General features: G+C 38.8%; 1 protein-coding gene across 12 annotated transcripts in view; it reads left to right on the top strand.

The window, feature by feature from the left end:
- Window positions 1-26,682, top strand: part of tweek (transmembrane protein KIAA1109 homolog tweek) — a 115,755-nt gene that overhangs the window by 37,928 nt on the left and 51,145 nt on the right. For 7 of the 12 annotated variants that reach the window (XM_067767023.1, XM_067767025.1, XM_067767020.1 and 4 more), the window contains exons 2-11: window positions 19,938-20,073; window positions 20,155-20,298; window positions 20,358-20,485; window positions 22,285-23,717; window positions 23,780-24,542; window positions 24,624-24,992; window positions 25,055-25,530; window positions 25,600-25,821; window positions 25,886-26,218; window positions 26,391-26,616. In XM_067767023.1, the coding sequence (XP_067623124.1) occupies window positions 19,938-20,073; window positions 20,155-20,298; window positions 20,358-20,485; window positions 22,285-23,717; window positions 23,780-24,542; window positions 24,624-24,992; window positions 25,055-25,530; window positions 25,600-25,821; window positions 25,886-26,218; window positions 26,391-26,616 (4,230 nt within the window). The remainder of the gene's footprint in view (window positions 1-19,937; window positions 20,074-20,154; window positions 20,299-20,357; window positions 20,486-22,284; window positions 23,718-23,779; window positions 24,543-24,623; window positions 24,993-25,054; window positions 25,531-25,599; window positions 25,822-25,885; window positions 26,219-26,390; window positions 26,617-26,682) is intronic. The other 5 variants (XM_067767027.1, XM_067767028.1, XM_067767024.1 and 2 more) reach the window with 1 other exon arrangement.

Raw genomic sequence — 26,682 nt, 5'->3', positions numbered from 1 at the left:
TTCCTCTCCATCGGAAAATAGGTTTTGAATGCTACTATTGCACACCTCTTCTGGCACGAGCACATCATTTTCAGTTTCCCCTTCTTGCTCGTGGCTTCGTATTATTCGTATTCCCTTATTATCTGTATCATTGGATATTTTCTCGTTGTATGGAAAAACTGTTTCATCAAACTTTACATCTAGCGATAAAACAACTTTTTATTTTTTATATTCCAAAGTTTATAACCTTTTTGAGTGTAACCAACCATCACGGGCTTGCTGCTCTTCGGATCAAGCTTCTTTCTTTGCTGACCAGGTATCCATGCATACGCTTTGCAACCAAATATTCTAAGTTTGCTTACATCTGGCGTCACTCGGCAGATCCAAAATTATGGTTAATATAGAAATTGTTTTATTTTTTCTTTTAAAAGCTCAAATGTTGGTTTTAACATTAAAAGAATTTTTAATTGAATGAAAATTTTAGAAAAAACAAAATTCAAAATTAAAAATTAAAAACATGAATACGTTTTTAAAAGTAACAAAGTATAATATTGTAACGATTTTACTGCAAATCCTCTTATTTGCAACCTTCTGCTAAGTTCGAATCACTAAACTGTTGAATAAATAACACCACTATTCAGTAATGCAAAATGGTCTTTATTAAAGTACTTCACAATAAATAACTCTACTATTGCTCGACAGATAGCATGCTTAATCAAAACTGATTGTAGCGCCTCTACTATTGTTGCCTTTTATACTCTTTGATTTCCTCGTTGCATCTACTAGGCGCTTCTGTTCTAGAATCTACGAGTTGGTTATCTGTTACAATTATAAATACAGATGTACGTGTATAGCTCTCATATGCGCGTGTGTTTGTGAGCGACACTTCCACAATTATAATTGTATATCTCAGATAAGATATCTGCATCTGTTTGTGCGTTGCTTCTCCGCTGCGTGTACGTACATATGTGTAGACCTAATGATTGATTCGTTTATGTAGATACATAATGATTGATTTATGGATGTGCATACAAATCACTCTTAGCATCGGCTTAGAGATGACAGTACCCCTTAGTGTTGCTAATATTCGTAGCAATATTATAAAGTTAAATTTATAACCAAACCCTACACACTCCATACCACATTTTAGCAGGAGTTATAGAACTACCTATCGACTTTGTTGGAATTCGATTTACTACATAAACAGCAGTATATACAGCTTCGCACCAAATTATTTTTGTCACATTTGATTCGATTAACATACATCTAACTTTTTCCACCAGAGTCCTGTTAAAGCGTTCTGCAACGCATTTTTGTTGCAATGAATAAGTCACGGTTGGTTCAATTTGAATTGCTTTCTGCATGTACGAATTTTCTTGAGCTTTTGAGATGTATTCCCGTCCTTGATACACGTGAACATTAATATTGTAACGAATTTACTTGCAAATCCTCTTATTTGCAATCCTCTGATAAGTTCGAATCACTAAACTGTTGAATAAATAACTCCAATATTGAACAATGGAAAAATGGCCTTTATTAAAGTACTTCACAATAACACACAAACTGTGCAACGAATAGCTTAATAACCAAACTGATAGCTCAAATGAAACTCCACTAATCAAAATAATACTGCTATTGCTCGCTAGATATCGTCTTAGTCGTAACTGCTGATCAACTCAAACTAAAACTGAATTACTTCTTACTCGCCTGCATCGCTTTTATAGTTTACGCTGCATACTTCTAGGCTCTTCGATTTCCAGAAGTTACTAACTATTTCGAGTGTTTATAGTTCTCATATAGTTTCTACTTGTTTACAATTTTCTACTTTTCAGCGTCTCTCAGATGTATGTGAGTTTGTAGTTTACAGTCTCTCGCACACACATAGGCGTATAAGTAAATGCATCTGTGTGTGACATCTCTCGGCTGCCTTATATATGTGTATACATGATTTGATTATTGACGTGAACATCGCTTAGCATCGCCTTAGTGATGGTATAGCTTAGCGATGCTAATATCCGTGACACTGCCCTCCACCTAAGTCTGATCGTCCCGATCAGACAAATCTCTCGATCTAAACGCTGCTAGCATCGCCAAATGTACCACTCTTCTACTCCGCGGTTTCTCAATGCTTTGTATGCGGTAGATGGTATCACTGATCTTCTTCACAACCTTGTACGGGCCTTCCCAACTGCACCGAAGTTTGGATGGAACACCTTTCCGCCGGTGAGGGTTGTATAACAGTACCAAATCTCCATTCCGGAAACCTTCCGAATTATTTTCCCTGTCGTACCTGTGTTCCATCTTACTACTCATTATTGTGGATCGTTCCCTCGCAATCTGTTTCTTGGCCAATGAAGAATTACTTCGCAGAGCTTGCGCTGGACGGATTTCCTTTGCATAATCAGTATCGTTCCGACGCTTCACAACAGTAGTGTGCCTTGGCTTGAAACCACCATTGCATTCTTTCTTGGTTTTAGTACGTCCGTTAGGGCTTTTCAATGCCAGTGTTTCTCTCGCAGGTACTTTTAATTTTGATTTATTTGGCCCATTCGATCTATCAACCTTTACCTTTGAATTTCGTGGCCTTCGTTGAGTATTCTCCACCAGTACCCGATTACTGCTGAACCCTTTTTCCAAACTAAAGTTAAGTGGCACATCTTGGTTCTCATAACGCATCACCCTTCTCTGCATATCGATCTTGATGTCATGGTCAACTAAGAAATCCACTCCCAATATAACTTCATCAACAATCTCCGCCACAACAAATTTGTGTAGGACCATGACCTTCCCAATCAATACTTCACATATCACTTCTCCCTGAACTTGGTTATACTCGCCAATGACCGTACGCAACTTTGCTCCAGGTAACGGTTTTACTCTCCTGTTGACCAAGTCAGATCGGATCAAGGAATGAGATGCGCCCGTATCTACAGTCAGTATTCGTTCTTTGCCATCCACATTCCCTCTGACGGTAAGACTGCTCGATTTTCTACCAATTTGCGACACAGATATCACAGGGCATTCAATAGCTGGATCTAGCTCTCTACCTCTTACTCGCTCTTGCTCATCTCCTCCAGCTTTGCGTTTACGGCCACCCACATTGTTAGAACTATTAAGACCAAGATCGCAATGACGTGCTATGTGACCGGACTTCCCGCATTTGAAGCATTTGATAACTTTTTCACTTCGCTTTTGTGATCCTTTCAGTGCCTCCAATATTGCGTCTACCCACTCTGGCCTTTCTACTTCCACACGGCGTGCTTTGAAAACTGGCTTACACAGAAGCGACGCCGTTTCCCGAATCAGAGCTTGTGACACCGTTTCTGCGAATGTTGGCTTTGGGTTCGCGTATGTGGCTCGCTTCGTTTCCACGTCTCGTATGCCATTTATAAAACTCTGGATTTTTACCCTCTCGGTGTATTCCACGGGTGCGTCCGCATTTGCGAGATGAGCCAGCCTTTCAATATCCGACGCAAACTCTTGCAATGTTTCACCAGGCCTCTGGAAGCGGTTCAGCAACTCCATTTGGTATATCTGTCTCCTATGCTCAGTTCCGTATCGCCTCTCTAGAGCGCCCATCAATGCTTCATAACAGTTCCGTTCACTCTCTGGAATGGTTTGTAAAATCTCAGCTGCAGGCCCTTTCAACGCCATGAAGAGTGCAGCAACTTTATCTTCCCCATTCCATTTGTTCACTGCTGCGGTCTTCTCAAACTGTAGCTTGAAGACCTGGAAAGGAACAGAGCCGTCAAAAGATGGAGTTTTTACCTTTGTATTACTCGCTGAAGCAGCCGGCCGATTAAGTTGCAATTCCTGTATACGACCTCTCAACGCATCCACCTCTGCCTCGAATTTTTCTTCAAACTGCTTTATTTTCTCGTCCATACGCCCTTCGAGTTTTGATGATATACGCGCCTCTTGTTCTTTCAGTTGTGTTTCCATCTTTGATGTAATCTGTGTCGACATTTCTGAAATACGAGCCTCATGTGATTCCAGCTGGGATGCCATATATGTCTTCTGCTCTTCCAATTGTGATGTTATACGAGTTTCCTGCGATTCCAGTTGGGATATCATATACGTCTTCTGTTCTTCCATCTTCGATGTTATTCGTGTCTCTTGGGATTCCATCTGTGATGACATATACGTCTTCTGTTCTTCCAATTGTGATGTTACTTGCGACGCCAATTCTGTTACTGTCGATGTTTGAGCAGCTATTGCAGCCAATATCATGTTCAAGTCTGTACTGGTAACCGTCTGCGATGTTTCGTTTTTCTCTTCAATTTTTGTTGTCTCCTCGCCATCAAGATGAAAGACATACTCTTCCACATCAATTCCTTCTGCTTCCATTGCCTCTCGTAGCCGTGCCTGAAGTTCGAGTTTAACGCCGCTTGTATTCAATCCACGGCTCTCCAACTCCTTCTTCAGTTGCGGGATCTTCAATTCACTTAACTTTGCCATGTCCAAGTTTATTCGAAGTCTTCGGAATTTATTCAACAATTCCTCTTCTGACACCAATTGTAACGAATTTACTTGCAAATCCTCTTATTTGCAATCCTCTGATAAGTTCGAATCACTAAACTGTTGAATAAATAACTCCAATATTGAACAATGGAAAAATGGCCTTTATTAAAGTACTTCACAATAACACACAAACTGTGCAACGAATAGCTTAATAACCAAACTGATAGCTCAAATGAAACTCCACTAATCAAAATAATACTGCTATTGCTCGCTAGATATCGTCTTAGTCGTAACTGCTGATCAACTCAAACTAAAACTGAATTACTTCTTACTCGCCTGCATCGCTTTTATAGTTTACGCTGCATACTTCTAGGCTCTTCGATTTCCAGAAGTTACTAACTATTTCGAGTGTTTATAGTTCTCATATAGTTTCTACTTGTTTACAATTTTCTACTTTTCAGCGTCTCTCAGATGTATGTGAGTTTGTAGTTTACAGTCTCTCGCACACACATAGGCGTATAAGTAAATGCATCTGTGTGTGACATCTCTCGGCTGCCTTATATATGTGTATACATGATTTGATTATTGACGTGAACATCGCTTAGCATCGCCTTAGTGATGGTATAGCCTAGCGATGCTAATATCCGTGACAATATTGAAGAACCAAACTTCGCGCACTTATGTTTTATGTACAGCAACAACAACAACAACAACTTATGTTTTATATTGTAAACCATTGCAAAATGCGTGTAATCATCAATAAACGATACGAAATATTTTGATCCTGCTCTTCATTAATGTCCTCCCAAATGTTTTGAAGGGATGTATGCCGCTGATGTACGCTGATGTCAGACTGGTAATGCCCATTCGCTCACCTGAAGATAGGGCACTTCTCCAATCGGATCTGAATAACCTAGTTGAGTGGTGTGATGTGAACGTAATGTCACTAAACTTACCGAAGTGCGAGTTTATGTGTTTTACGAGGAAATCTTTTAAATCCCATCAGTACTTGATAGGCGATTATATCATTAAGCAAGTCACAAACTTTACTGATCTTGGCGTTATAATGGACCCTAAACTGGCCTTCAAATTACATATCGGATCGGGTGTGAATATAGCTAGAGGCTCTTTGGCTTTCGTAAAAAGGTGGTCAAAGGAATTCAATGACCCCTATGTCACTAAAACTCTTTTTTTTATCGTTAGTAAGACCTATATTGGAATATGCTTCCATTATCTGGAACCCGCGTTATCAGATTCACAGCGAAAAATTGGAATCGGCCCAAAAGCAATTTTTGCTTTTTGCTTTAAATCATCGGAGAACGATTAAAGTCAAATTTTAACAAAAAATTTAATATCTTTACAGTATATAATTAAATTATGTCAACATTCAACTCCAGTAATGATATGGTCCAACAAAATACAAAAATAAAAGAAAATTTCAAAATGGGCGTGACTCCGCCCTTTTCATTTAGTTTATCTAGGATACTTTTAATGCCATAAGTCGAACAAAAATTTACCAATACTTTTGAAATTTGGTAGGGGCATAGATTTTATGACGTTAACTGTTTTTTGTGAAAATGGGCGAAATCGGTTGAAGTCACTCCCAGTTTTTATACACAGTCGTCCGTCTGTCCTTCCGCATGGCCGTTAACACGATAACTTGAGCAAAAATCGATATATCTTTACTGAACTTAGTTCACGTACTTATCTGAACGCACTTTATCTTGAACGAAATCCGACTATGACCACGCCCACTTTTTCGATATCGAAAATTACGAAAAATGAAAAAAAATGCCATAATTCTATACCAAATACGAAAAAAGGATGAAACATGGTAATTGGATTGGTTTATTGACGCGAAATATAACTTTAGAAAAAACTTTGTAAAATGGTTGTGACACCTACCATGTTAAGTAGAAGAAAATGAAAAAGTTCTGCAGGGCGAAATAAAAAACACTTGAAATCTTGGCATATCTTACATATATAATTAAATTAGCGGTATCTAACAGATGATGTTCTGGGTCACCCTGGTCCACATTTTGGTCGATATCTAGAAAACGCCTTCACATATACAACTACCACCACTCCCTTTTAAAACTCTCATTAACACCTTTCATTTGATACCCATATCGTACAAACATATTCTAGAGTCACCCCTGGTCCACCTTTATGGCGATATCTCGAAAAGGCGACCACCTATACAACTACCACCACTCCCTTTTAAAACCCTCATTAATACCTTTAATTTTATACCCATATCGTACAAACACATTCTAGAGTCACCCCTGATCCACCTTTATGGCGATATTTCGAAACGGCTTCCACCTATAGAACTAAGGTCCACTCCCTTTTAAAATACTCATTAACACCTTTCGTTTGATACCCATATTGTACAAACGCATTCTAAAGTCACCCCTGGTCCACCGTTATGGCGATATCTCTGAAAAGGCGACCACCTATACAACTACCACCACTCCCTTTTAAAACCCTCATTAATACCTTTAATTTGATACCCATATCGTACAAACAAATTCTAGGGTCACCCCTGGTCCACCTTTATGGCGATATCTCGAAACGGCGTCCACCTATGGAACTAAGGATCACTCCCTTTAAAATACTCATTAACACCTTTCTTTTGATACCCATATTGTACAAACAAATTCTAGGGTCACCTCTGTTCCACCTTTATGGCGATATCTCGAAACGGCATCCACCTAGGAACTAAGGATTACTCCCTTTTAAAATACTCATTAACACCTTTCATTTGATACCCATATCGTGCAAACAAATTCTAGAGTCAACCCTGATCCACCTTTATGGCGATATCCCTAAATGGCGTCCACCTATAGAACTATGGCCCACTCCCTCATAAAATACTCTTTAGTGCCTTTAATTTGATAGACATGTCATACAAACACATTCCAGGGTTTCCCTCGGTTCATTTTCCTACATGGTTATTTTCCCTTATGTTGTCACCATAGCTCTCAACTGAGTATGTAATGTTCGGTTACACCCGAACTTAACCTTATTTACTTGTTATCCATAGATTTATGTTCGTCTTCAATTGCATTCAGCATGTACATCACTTCTCCCAGCAATTTTGGAATAAGTTTCAGGATAATCTGAGTGATTATTAGCGGCAGAAGTGGCTCTATATCCAGTAAAGAAATCGAATAACTTACTTGAGGATCGGCGTTTCCGTTCACTGCGCCGAATAACAACTTCAGAACCATTATTGTCCGTAGAAAGCCCCGATGTATCGTCAATAATATTTTCAGTATCGCTTAACACGTCATCAGCTTCGTTTACCGCATCTTCAAAAATATCTTCAGCTTTCTCATTTTCTGCACTAGCTTCCTCTCCATCGGAAAATAGGTTTTGAATGCTACTATTGCACACCTCTTCTGGCACGAGCACATCATTTTCAGTTTCCCCTTCTTGCTCGTGGCTTCGTATTATTCGTATTCCCTTATTATCTGTATCATTGGATACTTTCTCGTTGTATGGAAAAACTGTTTCATCAAACTTTACATCTAGCGATAAAACAACTTTTTATTTTTTATATTCCAAAGTTTATAACCTTTTTGAGTGTAACCAACCATCACGGGCTTGCTGCTCTTCGGATCAAGCTTCTTTCTTTGCTGACCAGGTATCCATGCATACGCTTTGCAACCAAATATTCTAAGTTTGCTTACATCTGGCGTCACTCGGCAGATCCAAAATTATGGTTAATATAGAAATTGTTTTATTTTTTCTTTTAAAAGCTCAAATGTTGGTTTTAACATTAAAAGAATTTTTAATTGAATGAAAATTTTAGAAAAAACAAAATTCAAAATTAAAAATTAAAAACATGAATACGTTTTTAAAAGTAACAAAGTATAATATTGTAACGATTTTACTGCAAATCCTCTTATTTGCAACCTTCTGCTAAGTTCGAATCACTAAACTGTTGAATAAATAACACCACTATTCAGTAATGCAAAATGGTCTTTATTAAAGTACTTCACAATAAATAACTCTACTATTGCTCGACAGATAGCATGCTTAATCAAAACTGATTGTAGCGCCTCTACTATTGTTGCCTTTTATACTCTTTGATTTCCTCGTTGCATCTTCTAGGCGCTTCTGTTCTAGAATCTACGAGTTGGTTATCTGTTACAATTATAAATATAGATGTACGTGTATAGCTCTCATATGCGCGTGTGTTTGTGAGCGACACTTCCACAATTATAATTGTATATCTCAGATAAGATATCTGCATCTGTTTGTGCGTTGCTTCTCCGCTGCGTGTACGTACATATGTGTAGACCTAATGATTGATTCGTTTATGTAGATACATAATGATTGATTTATGGATGTGCATACAAATCACTCTTAGCATCGGCTTAGAGATGACAGTACCCCTTAGTGTTGCTAATATTCGTAGCAATATTATAAAGTTAAATTTATAACCAAACCCTACACACTCCATACCACATTTTAGCAGGAGTTATAGAACTACCTATCGACTTTGTTGGAATTCGATTTACTACATAAACAGCAGTATATACAGCTTCGCACCAAATTCTTTTTGTCACATTTGATTCGATTAACATACATCTAACTTTTTCCACCAGAGTCCTGTTAAAGCGTTCTGCAACGCATTTTTGTTGCAATGAATAAGTCACGGTTGGTTCAATTTGAATTGCTTTCTGCATGTACGAATTTTCTTGAGCTTTTGAGATGTATTCCCGTCCTTGATACACGTGAACATTAATATTGAAGAACCAAACTTCGCGCACTTATGTTTTATGTACAGCAACAACAACAACAACAACTTATGTTTTATATTGTAAACCATTGCAAAATGCGTGTAATCATCAATAAACGATACGAAATATTTTGATCCTGCTCTTCATTAATGTCCTCCCAAATGTTTTGAAGGGATGTATGCCGCTGATGTACGCTGATGTCAGACTGGTAATGCCCATTCGCTCACCTGAAGATAGGGCACTTCTCCAATCGGATCTGAATAACCTAGTTGAGTGGTGTGATGTGAACGTAATGTCACTAAACTTACCGAAGTGCGAGTTTATGTGTTTTACGAGGAAATCTTTTAAATCCCATCAGTACTTGATAGGCGATTATATCATTAAGCAAGTCACAAACTTTACTGATCTTGGCGTTATAATGGACCCTAAACTGGCCTTCAAATTACATATCGGATCGGGTGTGAATATAGCTAGAGGCTCTTTGGCTTTCGTAAAAAGGTGGTCAAAGGAATTCAATGACCCCTATGTTACTAAAACTCTTTTTTTTATCGTTAGTAAGACCTATATTGGAATATGCTTCCATTATCTGGAACCCGCGTTATCAGATTCACAGCGAAAAAGTGGAATCGGCCCAAAAGCAATTTTTGCTTTTTGCTTTAAATCATTTGCCCTGGGATCCATCAAGGAATCTACCGCCCCACTGTAGCAGGCTAAAACTTTTACAGCTGTCTTCACTACAGAGGCATAGGGAGATGCTTGGTGTTTTATTCATGGTAAAAATATTAAGAGGGATGATAAATTGTCCATTTCTGCTTGGTGAGGTTATGTTTAATGTCCCTTTTAGGTCCTCTCGATATTTCCAACTATATTTAATTACATGTAGATCGAATTTTCAAATGCATGAATCTCTTCGTTGACTGTGTCAATTAATCATTGCAATAATATTAATACTCACTTTACAGTATCAACAAGTAAGGAAGGCTAAGTTCGGGTGTAACCGGACATTACATACTCAGCTGAGAGCTTTGGAGACAAAATAAGGGAAAATCACCATGTAGGAAAATGAACCTAGGGTAACGCTGGAATGTGTTTGTTTGACATGGGTATCAAATGGAAGATATTAAAGAGTATTTTAAAAGGGAGCGGACCATTGTTGTAAAGGTGCACCAGGGGTGACTAGAATGTGTTTATACGATATGGGTATCAAATGAAAGGTGGTAATGAGTATTTTAAAAGCGAGTGATCCTTAGTTCTATAGGTAGACGCCTTATCGAGATATCGCCATAAAGGTGGACCAGGGGTGACTCTAGAATGTGTTTGTACGATATGGGAATCAAATGAAAGGTGTTAGCGACCATTTTAAAAGGGAGTGGGCCTTAGGTCTATAGGTGGACGCCTTTCGAGATATCGCCATAAACGTGGACCAGGGGTGACTTTAGAATGTGTTTGTACGATATGGGTATCAAATGAAAGGTGTTAATGAGTATTTTAAAAGGGAGTGGGCCTTAGTTCTATAGGTGGACGCCTTTTCGAGATATCGCCATAAACGTGGACCAGGGGTGACTCTAGAATGTGTTTGTACGATATGGGTATCAAAGGAAAGGTGTTAATGAGTATTTTAAAAGGGAGTGATCCTTAGTTCCATAGGTGGACGTTTCGAGACATCGCCATAAAGGTGGGCCAGGGGTGACTCTAGAATGTGTTTGTACGATATGGGTATGAAATGAATGCTGCTAATGAGTATTTTAAAAGGGAGTAGGCCTTAGTTCTATATGTGGACGCTTTTTCCAGATATCGCTATATAGGTGGACCAGGGGTGACTCTAGAATGCGTGTGTACGATATAGGTATCAAATGAAAGGTGTTAAAAGGGAGAAGGCCTTAGTTCTATAGGTGGACGCCTTTTCGAGATAACGCCATAAAGGTGGACCAGGGGTGACTCTACAATGTGTTTGTACGATATGGCTATCAAATTAAAGGTATTAATGAGGGTTTTAAAAGGGAGTGGACCTTAGTTGTATATGTGAAGGTGTTTTCGAGATATCGACCAAAATGTGGACCAGGGTGACCCAGAACATCATCTGTCGGGTACCGCTAATTTATTTATATATGTAATACCACGAACAGTATTCCTGCCAAGATTCCAAGGGCTTTTGATTTCGCCCTGCAGAAATTTTTCATTTTCTTCTACTTAATATGGAAGGTGTCACACCCATTTTACAAAGTTTTTTCTAAAGTTATTTTTTGCGTCAATAAACCAATCAAATTACCATGTTTCATCCCTTTTTTTCGTATTTGGTATAGAATTAGTGCATTTTTTTCATTTTTCGCAATTTTCGATTTCGAAAAAGTGGGCGCGGTTATAGTCGGATTTCGCCCATTTTTTGTACCAAGATAAAGTGAGTTCAGATAAGTCCGTGGACTAAGTTTAGTAAAGATATATCGATTTTTGCTCAAGTTATCGTGTTAACGGTCGACTATGTATAAAAACTGGGCGTGGCTTAAACCGATTTCGCCTATTTTCACAGAAAACACTTACCGTCATAGAATCTATGCCCCTACCAAATTTCAGAAGGATTGGTAAATTTTTCTTCGACTTATGGAATTAAAAGTATTCTAGACAAACTAAATGAAAAAGGGCGGAGCGGACCATATCATTACTGGAGTTGAATGTTGACATAATTTACTTATATACAGTAAAGATATTACATTTTTTGTTAAAATTTGACTTTAAAAAAAATTTTTTTTTAAAAGTGAGCGTATTCTTCATCCGATTTTTCTAATTTTTATGTAGCACATATATAGTAATAGTAGTAACGTTCCTGCCAAATTTCATCATGATATCTTCAATGACAATTACAGCTTGCAAAACTTTTAAATTACCTTCTTTTAAAAGTGGGCGGTGCCACGCCCATTGTCCAAAATTTTACTAAATTTCTATTTTGCGTCATAAGGTCAACCCACCTACCAAGTGTCATCGCTTTATCTGTCTTTGGCAATGAATTATCGCATTTTTTCGGTTTATCGAAATTTTCGATATCGAAAAAGTGGGCGCGGCTATAGTTCGATATCGTTTATTATAAATAGCGATCTGAGATGAGTGCCCAGGAACCTACATACCAAATTTCATCAAGATAACTCAAAATTTACTCTTGACTACATATCAACGGGCAAACGGACGGACGGGCGGACATGGTTCAATCAAATTTTTTTTCGATACTGATGATTTTGATATATGGAAGTCTATATCTATCTCGATTCCTTTATACCTGTACAACCAACCGTTATCCAATCAAAGTTATTATACTCTGTAAGCTCTGCTCAACTGAGTATAAAAACAACTAAGGACGGGACACTCTTCGGCTGTGCCGAAGACCACATACCTTTCATGAATGGGGCTGAACAATAATCTTATCGCGTTCGTAATCTCCAAATAATCGGATGTATAAGATAAGAAATATATAGTGAAAAGATGTACATGCCTAAACGATTTTTAACATAAATATAAAATAAAAATGGCAAAAAACCCTTTATCCGAACGATCGGTTGTATGGGATATATAGCTCCGATTGAAATGATTTTTACAGGAAATCTTCTATGATATTGTTACGAATATTAGCAAAACTAAGGAGTGCTGCCATCTCTAAGCCGATGCTAAGCAGTGACGTGAATTCACATCCATAGATCAATCATTATGTATCTACATAAACGAAACAATAATTGCGTCTACACATATGTACCATGTACGTATACGAGCAGCGGAGAGTCAATGCACAAACAAATGCATATATCTGAGATACTCCTATAAGTATGCAATGAGAAAAACTATAAAATTGTGCAATTGTAGTTACATCTGAGAAATTTGAGAGCTGCTGGACTAGTAGATTCTGGAAGCGCCTTGAAGATGCGAAGGTTGAAATCAAAGAGTATAAAATGCGGCAATTGTAGAGGCGCTGGAATTCAGTTTGATTTCAGATTTCGATTAAGACGCTATCTAGCGAGCAAGAGCAGTATTATTTTGAATAGTATAGTTTCATTTGAGCTATCAATCAGTTTGGTTATTAAGCAAGCTATTCGTTGCACAGTTTGAGTGTCATTGTGAAGTACTTTAATAAAGGCCATTTTGCATTATTACATATTGGAGTTATTTATTCAACAGTTTTGTGATTTGAACTTAGCTGAAGGGCAAATAAGAGGATTTGCAAGTAAAATCGTTACAATTGGTGTCAGAAGAGGAATTGTTGAATAAATTCCAGAGGACAACAAGGATATGGCAAAGTTCAGTGAATTGAAGATTCAGCAATTAAAGAAGGAGTTGGAGAGCCGTGGATTGAATACAAGCGGCGTTAAACTCGAACCTCAGGCACGGCTACGAGAGGCAATGGAAGCAGAAGGAATTGATGTGGAAGATTATGTCTTTCATCTTGATGGCGAGGAGACAACAAAAATTGAAGAGAATAACGAAACATCGCAGACAGTTATCAGCACAGACTTGAACATGATATTGGCTGCAATAACTGCTCAAACATCGACAGTAACATCCAATATGGAAGCACAGGAGGCACGTATAACAGAAATGTCATCACAAATATCCACCAACATGTCATCTCAACTGGAAGAACAGAAGACACATATTGCAGAAATGTCGTCAGAAATAACATCGAAGATAGAAGCACAAGAAACGCGTATATCCGAAATGTCGTCACAAATGTCATCTCAGCTGGAATCGCAGGAGAACCGTATAACTGCGAAGATTGAAGCACAAGAGGTACGGATATCCGAAATGTCGGCGCAAATTTCAGCACAGATATCATCGCAGATCTCTGCTCAACTGGAAGAGCAAGAAGGACGTATTTCCTCGAAGTTGGAGGCACAAGATACAAAAATTTTACAGTTTGAAGAAAAAATCGAGGCCGAGGTGGATGCTTTGAGAGGACGTATCGAGCAGTTGCATCTAAATCGCCCAGCAGTTTCAACGAGTAATCCAAAGGTAAAAATACCATCCTTTGACGGTTCTGTTCCTTTCCAGGTCTTTAAGCTACAATTTGAGAAGACCGCAACAGTAAACAACTGGAATGCGGAAATCCTACAGACCATCCCAGAGTAAGAGCGGAACAACTACGAAACATTGATGAGCGCTTTAGAGAGACGTTACGGAAGCGAGCATAGGAAACAGATATTCCAAATTGAGTTGCAAAACCGCTACCAAAAAGCAAATGAGACTTTGCAGGAGTTTGCCTCGGATGTTGAAAGGTTGGCACATTTGGCAAATGCGGACGCACCCGTGGATTACACCGAGAGGGTAAAAATCCAGAGTTTTATAAATGGCATAAGGGACGTAAAAACGAAGCGAGCGACATATGCAAACCCAAAACCTACAATCGCAGAAACGGTATCCCATGCACTGACTCAAGAAACAGCATTGCTTCTGTGTAAGCCAGTTTACAAAGCACGCCGTGTGGAGGTAGAAAGGCCAGAGTGGGTAGACGCAATATTGGAGGCGCTGAAAGGATCGCAAAAGCGGAGTAACAAAGTTATCAAATGTTTCAAATGCGGGAAGACCGGTCACATTGCCCGTCATTGTGATCTTTATCCTAGTAGTTCCAACAATGTGGGTGGCCGTAAACGCAGAGCTGGAGGAGATGAGCAAGAGCGAGTAAGAGGTAGAGATCGAGAGCTAGATCCAGCTATTGAATGCCCTGTGATATCGGTGTTGCAAATTGGTAGAAAATCGAGGAGTCTTACCGTCAGAGGGAATGTGGATGGTAAAGAACATGTACTGACTGTAGATACGGGCGCATCTCATTCCTTGATTCGATCTGATTTGGTCTACAGGAGAGTAAAGTCATTACCTGGAGCGAGGTTGCGTACGGTCACTGGCGAGTATAACCAAGTCCAGGGAGAAGTGATATGTGAAGTATTAATTGGGGAGGTCATGGTTTTAGACAAATTCGTTGTGGCGGAGATTGTTGATGAAGTTATATTGGGAGTGGATTTCTTGGTTGACCATGACATCAAGATCGATATGCAGAGAAGGGTGATGCGTTATGAGATGTGCCACTTAACTTCAGTTTGGAAAAAGGGTTCAGCAGTAAGCGAGTGCTGGTGGCGGAGATTCGACAGAGACCACGAAAGTCAAGGAAAGTAGATCGAGCAAAGGTTGATGGATCGAATGTGCCAAATAAAGCGAAATCAAAGATACCTGCGAGAAAAACACTGGCATTGACAAACCTTAATGGACGCACTAAAACGACTGAAAGAATTTTCCAGAAAGAATGCAAGGGTGGTTTCAAGTCAGCGCGCACTACTGTTGTGAAACGTCCAGACGATAATGATGATGCAAAGTCAACCTGTCAAGTGCAAGCTCTGCGGGGAAGTTCATTGTCCAAACAATCAGTTTGGTTATTAAGCAAGCTATTCGTTGCACAGTTTGAGCGTCATTGTGAAGTACTTTAATAAAGGCCATTTTGCATTATTACATATTGGAGTTATTTATTCAACAGTTTAGTGATTCGAACTAAGCAGAAGGGCAAATAAGAGGATTTGCAAGTAAAATCGTTACAATATATTAAAACTAGCAGACCCGGCAGACGTTGTTCTGCCCTAAATTTGGCCTATCTACATACATTTTAATAAGCTTTTTTCGTCTAAATCTGCCCTACCCTCTACACTTTTTCCTAATCTTTTTATTCACTCCTCCCTTCGTCTTTTTCGCTTCATCTCCATCTTCGTCTCATTCTATCTCTTTCTCAGTCTCCTTCTGTCTTTTCTCTTCTCTCAAGTTTTTCTCCTTCTTCTTCATCTCTTATTGCCAGTCCCAGAGGGTGGTATGTATTTTGTTCCAGTCCCATTCCGAGTCTCAGTCCCAGTCCCACTCCGAGTCTCAGTCCCAGCCCTAATCTTATTCCCAGTCCCAGTCCGTCTCTGGTATACTTCCCGGAAAAAAGCTTCGTAAATAATAATATAGGCAAATTTATATACGAAATTTCAGGCAAATCGAATAGGACGTATGTAAATAGGTATGTATACTCTTGTCTTTGTTTCGGCTTCGCATGCATATTTATCAGTTTTGCCAGGTTGATGCGGCTAAATCGAATATCACAATGAACTTTAGAGCAACAGCTTTCATTTGATATCCGCAATACAAACACATTCTAGGGGTATCCGGGTCCATGTTTTGGCCTATATCTCGAGACCATAGTCACTCAGCGGTGTAAAACTTACTCTGTATTATAGCACACATCAACAGCTTCAATTTGATACCTATAATATAAAAACACATTCTAGGTATATCCGGGTCCATGTTTTGGCCTATATCTCGAGACCGTAGCTACCCAGTTGTATGAAAATTATCCTGTACTGTAGCGCTCATCAACAGCTTTCGTTTGATATCCATATTGTATAAACACATTCAAGGGGTACCCGGGTCCACGTTTTGGGCTATATCTCGAGACCCTAGCCTCCCAGTTGTAGGAAAATTATCCTGTACTATAGTACTAATCAACAGCTTTCATTTGATATCCATATTGTATAAACACATTCTAGGAGTACCCTTTTCCACGTTTTGGGATATATCTCGAGACCCTAGCCACCCAGTTGTATGAAAATTATCCTGTATTATAACACCCGTCAACAGCTTTAATTTGGTATACATATTGTATAAACACACTCTAGGGGTACCCGGGTCCACGTTTTGGGCTATATCTCGAGACCCCAGCCTCCAAGTTGTATGAAACTTATCCTGTACTATAGCACTCGTCAACAGTTTTCATTTGATATCCATATTGTACAAACACATTCTAGGGTTACCCGGGTCCACGTTTTGGGCTATATCTAGAGACCCTAGCCTCCCAGTTGTATGAAAATTATCCTGTACTATAGCGCTCATCAATAGCTTTCATTTGATATCCATATTGTATAAAGACATTCTAGGGGTACCCGGGTCCACGTGTTGGGCTATATCTCGAGACCGTAGCCTCCCAGTTGTGTGAAAATTCTCCTGTACTATAGCACTCATCAACAGTTTTCATTTGATACCCATAATGTATAAACACATTTCAGGGGTACCCAGGTCCACGTTTTGGGCTATATCTCGAGACCCTAGTCTCGCAGTTGTACGAAAATTATCCTATACTATAGCACTCATCAACAGCTTTCATTTGATATCCATATTGTATAAAAACATTCTAGGGGTACCCGGGTCCACGTTATGGGCTATATCTCGAGACCCTAGCCTCCCAGTTGTATGAAAATTATCCTGCACTATAGCACTCATCAACAGCTTTCATTTGATATCCATATTGTATAAACACATTCTAGGGGTACCCGGGTCCACGTTTTGATCTCAAGACCCTAGGCACGTAGCGAAAAAAGGGTAGACGTTGGCCGATTCTCAGACCTATCCAATATGCTCACAAAATTTCATGAGAATTGGTTCAGCCGTTTCGGAGGAGTTAAGCCTCTAAAACCGTGACAGAAGAATTTTATATATTAGATAAATATCACCAAGTTTAACGTTTTTATATTGGAAATTTAGGGAGAAATTGCCAATAATATTTCTAACTGAACAATCGGAACGATGGGATATATACTATATATAGCTCCAATCAAAGTGATTTTTCAGAAAATATTCTATGATATATTAAAATATATATAAACGAGTTTCACGTTTATACTTTCTAAATTGCGGCAGGAATGACCAAAATCGTCTTATCTGAACGATCGGTTGTATGGGAGATATATGTATGTTATAGTGGTCCGATCCTACCGGATCCGACAAATGTCTAATATAATACAAAAATACATCCTTGTGCCAAATTTCATTGAGATATCTCAAAATTTGAGGGACTAGTTTGCGTTCAAACAGACAGACGGACGGACAGACGGACATGGCTATATCAACTCAGTTCGTCGCCCTGATCAATTCGGTATACTTAATGGTGAGTCTATCTTCTATATTTCTCAACGTTACAAACATCGGACCAAAGTTAATATACCATTTCATGTTCATGAAAGGTATAAATATATACACACTTTACAGTATAAAAAAATATATACTCACTGCCTTGAACTCATAACTGTTTTAAAATTAACATGTTAAATTAAATCTGTTATTTGTCTAAATCTGTTTTTGTTTGCAAATTCTTTTGTATTTAGATTGATAAGCATAAGATTTGTTGATCTTTAGATTGGTAAATAAATAAATAAATACGAATTGATTCGGGTGGATGTCTTGGAATCACGTCCTTTCCAACCTCCCACTCTTATCATCAGCTCCAGTTACTCTGGGCGGGTGGCTTGGAATCACGTCCTTTGCAACCTCCCACACATCGCAGCCCTACTTATTGTGTGTGTTAAATATACATCAGCTGCTCGAAATCCGTCCATTCCAACAGCACTCTTAATCAACTCCGTTGCTCGGCATCATAGTCCATCCCGACAACTGATTTAATAATATATATACATACTAGAAGACCCGGCTGACGTTGTCCTGCCCTAAATTTGGCCTATCTGATACATTTTAGTAAGCTTTTTCCGTCTGACTCTAAAACCCCGAAGGCCTTGGGGAGTGTTATCGATGTTGATAGTCCTTTGCCGGATGTAGATCCGGTACATTCCGGTAACAAGCACCATAAAGGTACCAGCTCGACCATCTCGGGAACGATTTGGTTCGACCACATCAAATCTAGGCCATACCGTCCTCCCACCCCCGAGATCCACCAGGACTTCGGGTTCGCCAGAGCCTCGGCTGTTAATGAAACAGAATTCGTCACGGGTAGATGAGGTTGACAATTGGGTTGTAGAAGCTATATATTGCGCTGGCAACCCCTCGAGAGAGTTGCGTTACACAATTGAATAAATTTAGTATTTTAGTCGCCTCTTGGGCAGGCATACCTGCCGCGGGTATATTTTAAGCCCTCTAATTCGCTGGGGGTTGCAACTGATCTTCTCCGCCTTTAGTGGTAAAACGACACGAGCAGTTCTCCATGATTCTTATGCACCCGTTTATATTAGTTGCTTTTTGTTGGAAGCAAGTGGAAATAAAATACTAGGTAGATTAGGGATGTGCATAGAAAGGCACAACACAAAGTAAGCTAGTTGAAATAAGCACGACGCAAATTGGAAGAGAACTCCGACCTGAAATCTCTTCGGTGGTTAACGCGCCTTGTACCTTTTTGTTTTAAGCGATCCCACGATCATTCTATTTGAGATTTGTATATATGTGACCCGGCCTAGGAAAAGGTGGCTTTTGACTCAAAAAAGAAATTGCGAGAAACAGCTGTTAACAGCTGCTTTTTTTTTGAGTCATAAGCCACCTTTTCATAGGCCGGGTCACATATGTTAATATAAGCTGTGTTTTTTTTTACTTCTATATACGTTTACGCTTAAACTTTATATGGACTGGTAAGCTTTAAACTTTATCTACACTCCTGAAATTGCTGCGCAGAAAATTAGTACTCCTAAAATTAAATACGCATAATACTCAGATGCAACTGAAATATGTGTCTATGTTTCACCTCTACATTACCTCTATGTATTACCTCTACAAAAGGTGTATGTCCACTATTCACCGCAACCGATTCAGCTATAGGTTATACACTATGGCCAACAGAGGTTTGTGTTTCCCCTTTTCGGTAAAACATGTTCTGTAGCTAGTTATTTAAGCACTGCCGCTAGATGACTCTCCTAACATTATCTAAGTGAGGATAAGTGTTTTTTTTACCCGCAAACGTTCATTGTTTTCCAGATATGGCTGCTTTGTTCCTTGCTGACTTCTATAACCTGGGTCACCTATATAACATTTTACAATTCGCGTCTTGTTGGAGTTTTTATAACAAAAATTGTCAATCGTTGGTTCATAAAGGGAGCATATTTTAAAATCGGTAGGTTGAAAGCGACAGTTTAAATATAAAAAGCAATTATATACGTTTATGTATATTTATATTTTTTTTTAATCAATTTAGGCTCTGTGGCATTAAATCCTTTAGCAGGGAAAATAATGTTTCGTGATTTTGTCTATATAACGTTTGATTATTCAGTGCGTGTACAGGACGGATATTTCATATTTCGTTGGTGGCGTTCATATGTACCCAAGGATGTATCTGAAGGTACATAAATAATAACTAACAAAAAATGTAATAAATAATAATTTCAATTGTTATTTCAGATCTCTCACATTCCGATACGCGCCTCTCTGTGCAATTGAATGGCTTCGAATTGCACATATATAATCGGTCCGATTTGTATGATCAGCTGGAGAAAACGTTTGGACTAAAGCCATCACTATTAATACCGGTAAAATGCCTCACAAAAACTTAAATGAATGTCTGAAATCTAAAATACTTTGAAACACAATTTTTCAATAATAATATGCGTAGGATTTCTTTTAGACTCATGTCATATTTCTGATCCTAATGTCAGTTTGTATGCACCTTCTTCATGAAGTCTATATTATTTGTAGATTATTATATTCTGCGCATTTATAAATTATTCATGATTTAGTTTGGGACTATTTCGAAAAAATTTTTGTGAATAATATGGGATATATCCGTTCAAGATAATTTCGGGATTTGTGATTATTTTAAGACTTTTTTGGGGGCCTGTCGGAATTGTGTTGGGGATATTTTCGGAACTATTTCGCAACAGTTTCTAGATTGGTTTCGGAATAATTTCTCGACTATTTCGCAACTATTTAGATATCGCTTCGCGACTATCTCTTGATAACTTCGGGATTGTTTTCGGGCTCTTTCAGGGCAGGAACCGTGTCGAAATATTTTTGAAACTACCTCGCTACTGTTTCGATGCCACTTCGGGGCTATCTCCGAATAATTGCGAGAAAATGTTTGCGGCTATATAGAGATCATCACTTCGAGATTATTTTGAGATCTTTTCGGGGCTATCTCGGAACAATTGCGAACAAATTTTCCGGGCTATATCGGGAGGGATCACTTCGGTACCATCATTTTGGGCTGTTTTCGTAAATTTCCGCCATGTCGGTACTTTTTAGGAGCTATTTCGTTACTACTTACAGCTGTTTCGTAACAATTTCAGGACTGTTTTCAAGATTATTGCGGTACTATGCCGGGACCATTATGGGATGTTGTTTAGTTTTTTTTATATTTGTTTTTGCGACTATTTCGGACCGTAAAGGACGGCTTTCGCTGCCATTCCGGGATTGCTGTGAGATTCATATCGGTACCATTTCGACTTTAATGCCACGATGGTTTCGGGATAATTTTCTGGATAAATTCGGAATTATTTCGAGACTACTTCGTGACCGTTTCGTTGTCAGTTCGAAACAATCACGTGATAAAATCCTATTTTCGGTATCTTTTCCTTTTTTTTTTTGTTTTAACTATTTCGGGCATTTTCGGACTGTCATATCTGGATTCTTTAAAGGGTCATATTTCGGAACTTTTGGTTTGTTTTTGAAATAATTCAGGACAGTTTTCGGGATTGCTATTTCGAAATAACTACGGTATCATTTCGAAGCAAACTGTTACCAAAAATATAGTCAGTAGGTTTTTCCGACTATTACTTATCCCTGTTATCCCTCCATGAACAATTTTTAGTCCCGAAGTTATCCTTAATAGGTCCATAAAAACTGCCTACTTTCCAACATTGTTAAACCAAAATCCCGTTATATGAATCACGAATAACACATTAACGATGAACCGCGGACTGGACGTACCCACAGTTTTCTCCCCCCAGCGGGTTAGGGGCCTTACAATATACCCACAAAAATATGTCTGTCGTAAGAGGCGGTTAAAATACCCAAAAGATTAAATGGGCTGTGTAGCGCAACTTACAGCTTCTCCAGCCCAACTGTCAACCTCACCAACCTGTTTCTTCAGCCGCCGAAGCTCTTTCGACCCAAAGTTCCTCATCGAAGTAGGCGGTGGCGGGCGGGATGGCCTAGAAGATTCATTGTGGTCATATTAAATCGTTCTCGAGATTGTCGGGTTTGTACCTTAATTGTGTTTGTTACCAGAACGTGCAGGATCTATACCCGGCAAAGGACCATCAACGTCGATAACATCTCAAAACCATCAAAAAATGGAATTTCTCCCAATAACATATATTTATTTTTACAGACTGATAATTTATCAAGCGAAGAGCGTTCCAAGCTTAAAGAGCACACCATGAATATGGAAAACGCACGTCAAAGCAAGCGGGAGAGTGTTAAAAATTCAGAAGCCATGAAAGCTACAACATGGCGTGATCTCATACCAGTAATAAAAATGGATATTTGCTCCGGCCGATTTGTATTCGGCAATAGATTGACACCGACTACCTTATCCATTTCGGTCGAAGAGGCACATTGTACATACAGTACCAAACCTGCTGTATGTCGGCTCGATCATTTTATGCACTTTGTTAAAGCGAATGTTGAAAATGCTAAAGTAATGTTTGCACCCAGCCCAAAATACACAGGTTTAGTAGATGAACCACCACGTTATATGGGCGAGGGCTTTGTGGTTATGATGTGTAATCAAATGGAATTGTATTTTTATATGGATGAACCCGGTGTTGTGCCAGAAGAACCAGTTTTAATTATATTAGCTAATGGCGACGTCGTTGAACCCTCGCCGCCGGTATGGGGTATCAATATAAAATGCTTGAAAGGCACCGATTTCAGTTATGGGCCATGGGCAGATCGCCAACGTGATCATTTATTTCGATTTTTCTATCCACCTGACTGGCAAGAAATGAAATGTACACCGACGCCAAAACCAGGCGAACTGCGTAATTATCAATCATTTGATGTTACTCTATGTGTACTAAGTGAAGCTACAATTGATATACTCTTCTCAAAAGATAAAGAGACTAATGCTATGCATATAACTGTTGGACCAGCGTCATATGTAGAAGTGACCATACCGTGGGTAACACTTGCCGATGGTTATACATCAAAAATACAAGGGCAACTGTTTCATGTAGAAGCCACTACATCACTACAATATCGCAGTTTAGCTGAGCTAGAATCACTTGAGTATAAAGTGCGTATACACTACCCAACACGCTGGAATGCGCCACAAGATTGGAGCGTGGCGCTGACGGGATGCAAGGCGACTGCTTATATTGTGTACAAACATAAATGCTTCTTTCAAGATCTCATTGAAGACTGGGCTAGTAAAGCGCGCCCCGATATACTCGCTTTTGTGCCGTACACATGTAAATTTAACATACTCTTAAATGAATTTGAATTGCTGACGCTCTGTAATGAATACAATTGGATTGATTGTTCGAGCGCAAATCAAGAGAATAATCATTTGGCTTTTTGTGGTGATGTATTTGATATGAGTTTCGCGCTACCATTTGATGATTTCTTACCAAAAACGGTTACATTAAAATTTTGGATACATGGCGAAGGTTTGGATTTAAGCTTATATGTGCCAGAGGTTTCCTCAACGCGTCCAATTATATTGGCTATTGATGAAAATGCAAGACTGCTGACACGTGGTGGTAGAGTTAAGAGCCGTCCAGAGTTGTACACAAAAAAATGGCGTAAAATATGTCAACGAAGGTGAGTATGCATTCACTTCGAAAAAGCATATACTAATTATGGACGTCTTATGCTCTTCATAGCGCTGGTTGGATAGATTGTTGGACGGTGCCCATAGTAGCACTATCAATACAATATGTTTATCATCCCGTTCCACCATTGGGTCCAGATCCACAAGCCGATATTACCACACCTGAAAAAGAAGAAATTTTGCTCAGTCCTATGCGTATACCGAAAATACGAAAATCGCCTGTAACCAATTGGCAAAAGCCGGAACAGCATAAATTTGATCCATCCACTTTAGCAGCTGATCAAGTAACAGTCGAACTGGAGATAGGATCCTCAGTACTCATGTGTTATGGCAATGTATTACGAAATTTTATGAATTTAAAAGAAAACATATTTGGTGAGGATCAGAACTTTACTGATATGGAACAATCAAATGTAAAATTGAAGGAGAGTAATTCAAGCAGCACAACAACGAATCCAAAAGATCAATTGCTTTCAAAAGAAAAGGATATAGCAACAAAATCTATATCCGAAGTGACAGTACCAGAAGAAAAACAAAAACCATTCGATCCACGTTTATATCGTCCTTTAGAGGTGATTGTTTCACTAATCATACACGATATACAAGCACATGTCATGAAAAATTGTAATGAAAATGATCCGCCATGTCCGGTGGTACTGATTGAACGTTTTGGTTTTGAAATGAATAAACGTTATCATGAAACAACACTGCAAGTGTTGGTTAGTCCATCATATTTGATCACATCGGATTTAGTTGTGCGTCCCAATAGAGATAAACATATTAATCAGGGACATTTGCTCCTCTCAGCTGTGCAGGTAAATATCGAAAGTGGAAAAAATCGCTACTTGGAAATATTTTTTTATTCTTAATTGAATGTCTACAATTTTTCAATTTAGGTACGTGGACATGCCATGTTCAGCAATGAAGGCTGCTCACTAGACGAAGATACATTAGAGTACTCATGGCTGATTGAAGTACAATTGGGAAAATTGTCGGGAAAATTGACATTGCCACAGCTTTGTAATATCGTAGTTGGCTTGGAAACGCTAGTACTCTTAGCAGTTGATTCTGAAAATTGTCTCAAATCGCCCAAAACAGTACGAAATTGTCACCATGGCGTACCCAGCAATCAATGTCCACACACCAAGGAAGAAAATAAATATAAATGTCCTTCCGCAGAAGATATTAAATATAAAATGACCCGTCTTTCTGTAGACGCCGTCGATGTTTATTTAATTGAGAGTGGTACAGCGTTGCATGCATGGGTATGGAATGCCATCAGGACATATTGTAGCTATTTATCAAATTCTTTAATTATTCAACCTAGGTATCACCCATACGTCTGGCTAACTGCAATTTGCATGGACAACGCGTTAAGTCTGGCATCTCTGGTTTGCTACCGTCAATACTGTTGCGCCTTTTTATGCATAACGGCAGTTCATATTCAAACTTAACAAACTCATACAATACTAACACAACTGGCAGTAATCGATCGGGAAAAATACGACGCTCCGAACAGGATTCTATTAAATCCGAATCGTATCAGCAACAGCAACCGGCACAGCAGCAACAACACATTGGCAAAACAAAGCGTAGCTCCAATTCTTTTTCACAACGACGTGATTCACGTGAGGAGTGCAATAGGAAGCTGCGCGATAGCTTCGCGGAAAGTAAGCGCATTTATGAGACAGAATTTTTTGAGAATTGGGTTGAGGTTGGTTGTACCTCTTTGGGGCCGATTTTACTAGAGGGTGCCTCGGCGTTGCCTATTCCTGATCATAAATTACATATTGTTCAACACAAGTAAGTTTTAAAGTCAAGAATATTTAAACGAAGTCAATTAAAGTAATAATTGATTGTTATTTTTTATAGCTTTCTGCGTGAACACGATGCTAAAAACAAACGTTTATGGTTTCTGTGGACAGCAAATAATAGTAATACGGCAACGGCGCCACCACTCTCCACGGGTCTTGAAATTTCACGTTGTGGTTGTATAGGTGGCTGTGCTTTCTTCGGTAGTAATCGTAATGGGCTTAAATTTTTTAAACCATCCTCACAAGACGTACAAGACAATTACAACATTGCAAGATATTAGTAAGTGTATCATTTTTAGCAATTAAAAGAAAATTTATAATAAATATAAATACAATTTTTTCAGCATCATCAATAATAACAAGGACTATGGCTTTGGTGAGAGTATACTACATCAAGGGCAACTTGTCTTTCACACTCCTCCCTATAGCTTGCATTCTGTTGCGCTACATGATAGCGCAGATTTCAATGGCAAAGGTAAACATTATCGCCCAGTAGGGGAGTTGCGCAGTGGTAGTTTAAAGAAATCAGAATTGTGCGACAAAGATGTTGGCGGCAAATTAAAAATTGGCAACGCTATTGAAATTCCCGATATTAATGGCTGCAAATCACGTGAGAGCATCGGATCACCAAATACGTTAGAGCGGCGTAACAAACGATACTCGTACACCACAAACAGGTAAATAGTTGCTATCTCTTTCCGATTTCTGAAATGAAACTTCTTTAGTCTACACTTTGTCAACATTACATAACCCTTAGAATTTACGAAGCTTCAATTTCATCTAATGTAGAGAACTTTTATTATACTAAGTAGTTCGAGTAAATTATGACGTTGACTAATTTTTCTACAGCAGACAAACGTCAGTAGAAGTACCATATGCCCGTCTATTGGATAGTCCATCAAAGAAAGTGTTGCGACAAGACTCGAACGAATCGCAATTGCAGGTGCCATTTCGACGCGGTTCCGATTCAACTAAATCACATTCGCAAAATAATACATTACGCGTTTCACCACCAAAAACTAGCATATCTGATTCACGCTTAACAGGCGAAATGGACGTCGAAGATGAATTAGAGGTATCTTTCTATATTGAATGTGCTGCTAAAGTAAATATGTTACGTTAATAACTAACCACGACTACT

Source organism: Eurosta solidaginis, chromosome 2 (genome assembly GCF_040869045.1).
Source record: "Eurosta solidaginis isolate ZX-2024a chromosome 2, ASM4086904v1, whole genome shotgun sequence".
Classification (NCBI taxonomy): Eukaryota; Metazoa; Arthropoda; class Insecta; order Diptera; family Tephritidae; genus Eurosta; species Eurosta solidaginis.
The sequence above is the reverse complement of the archived record's forward strand: the minus strand, read 5'-3'. Positions and strand labels throughout refer to the sequence as shown.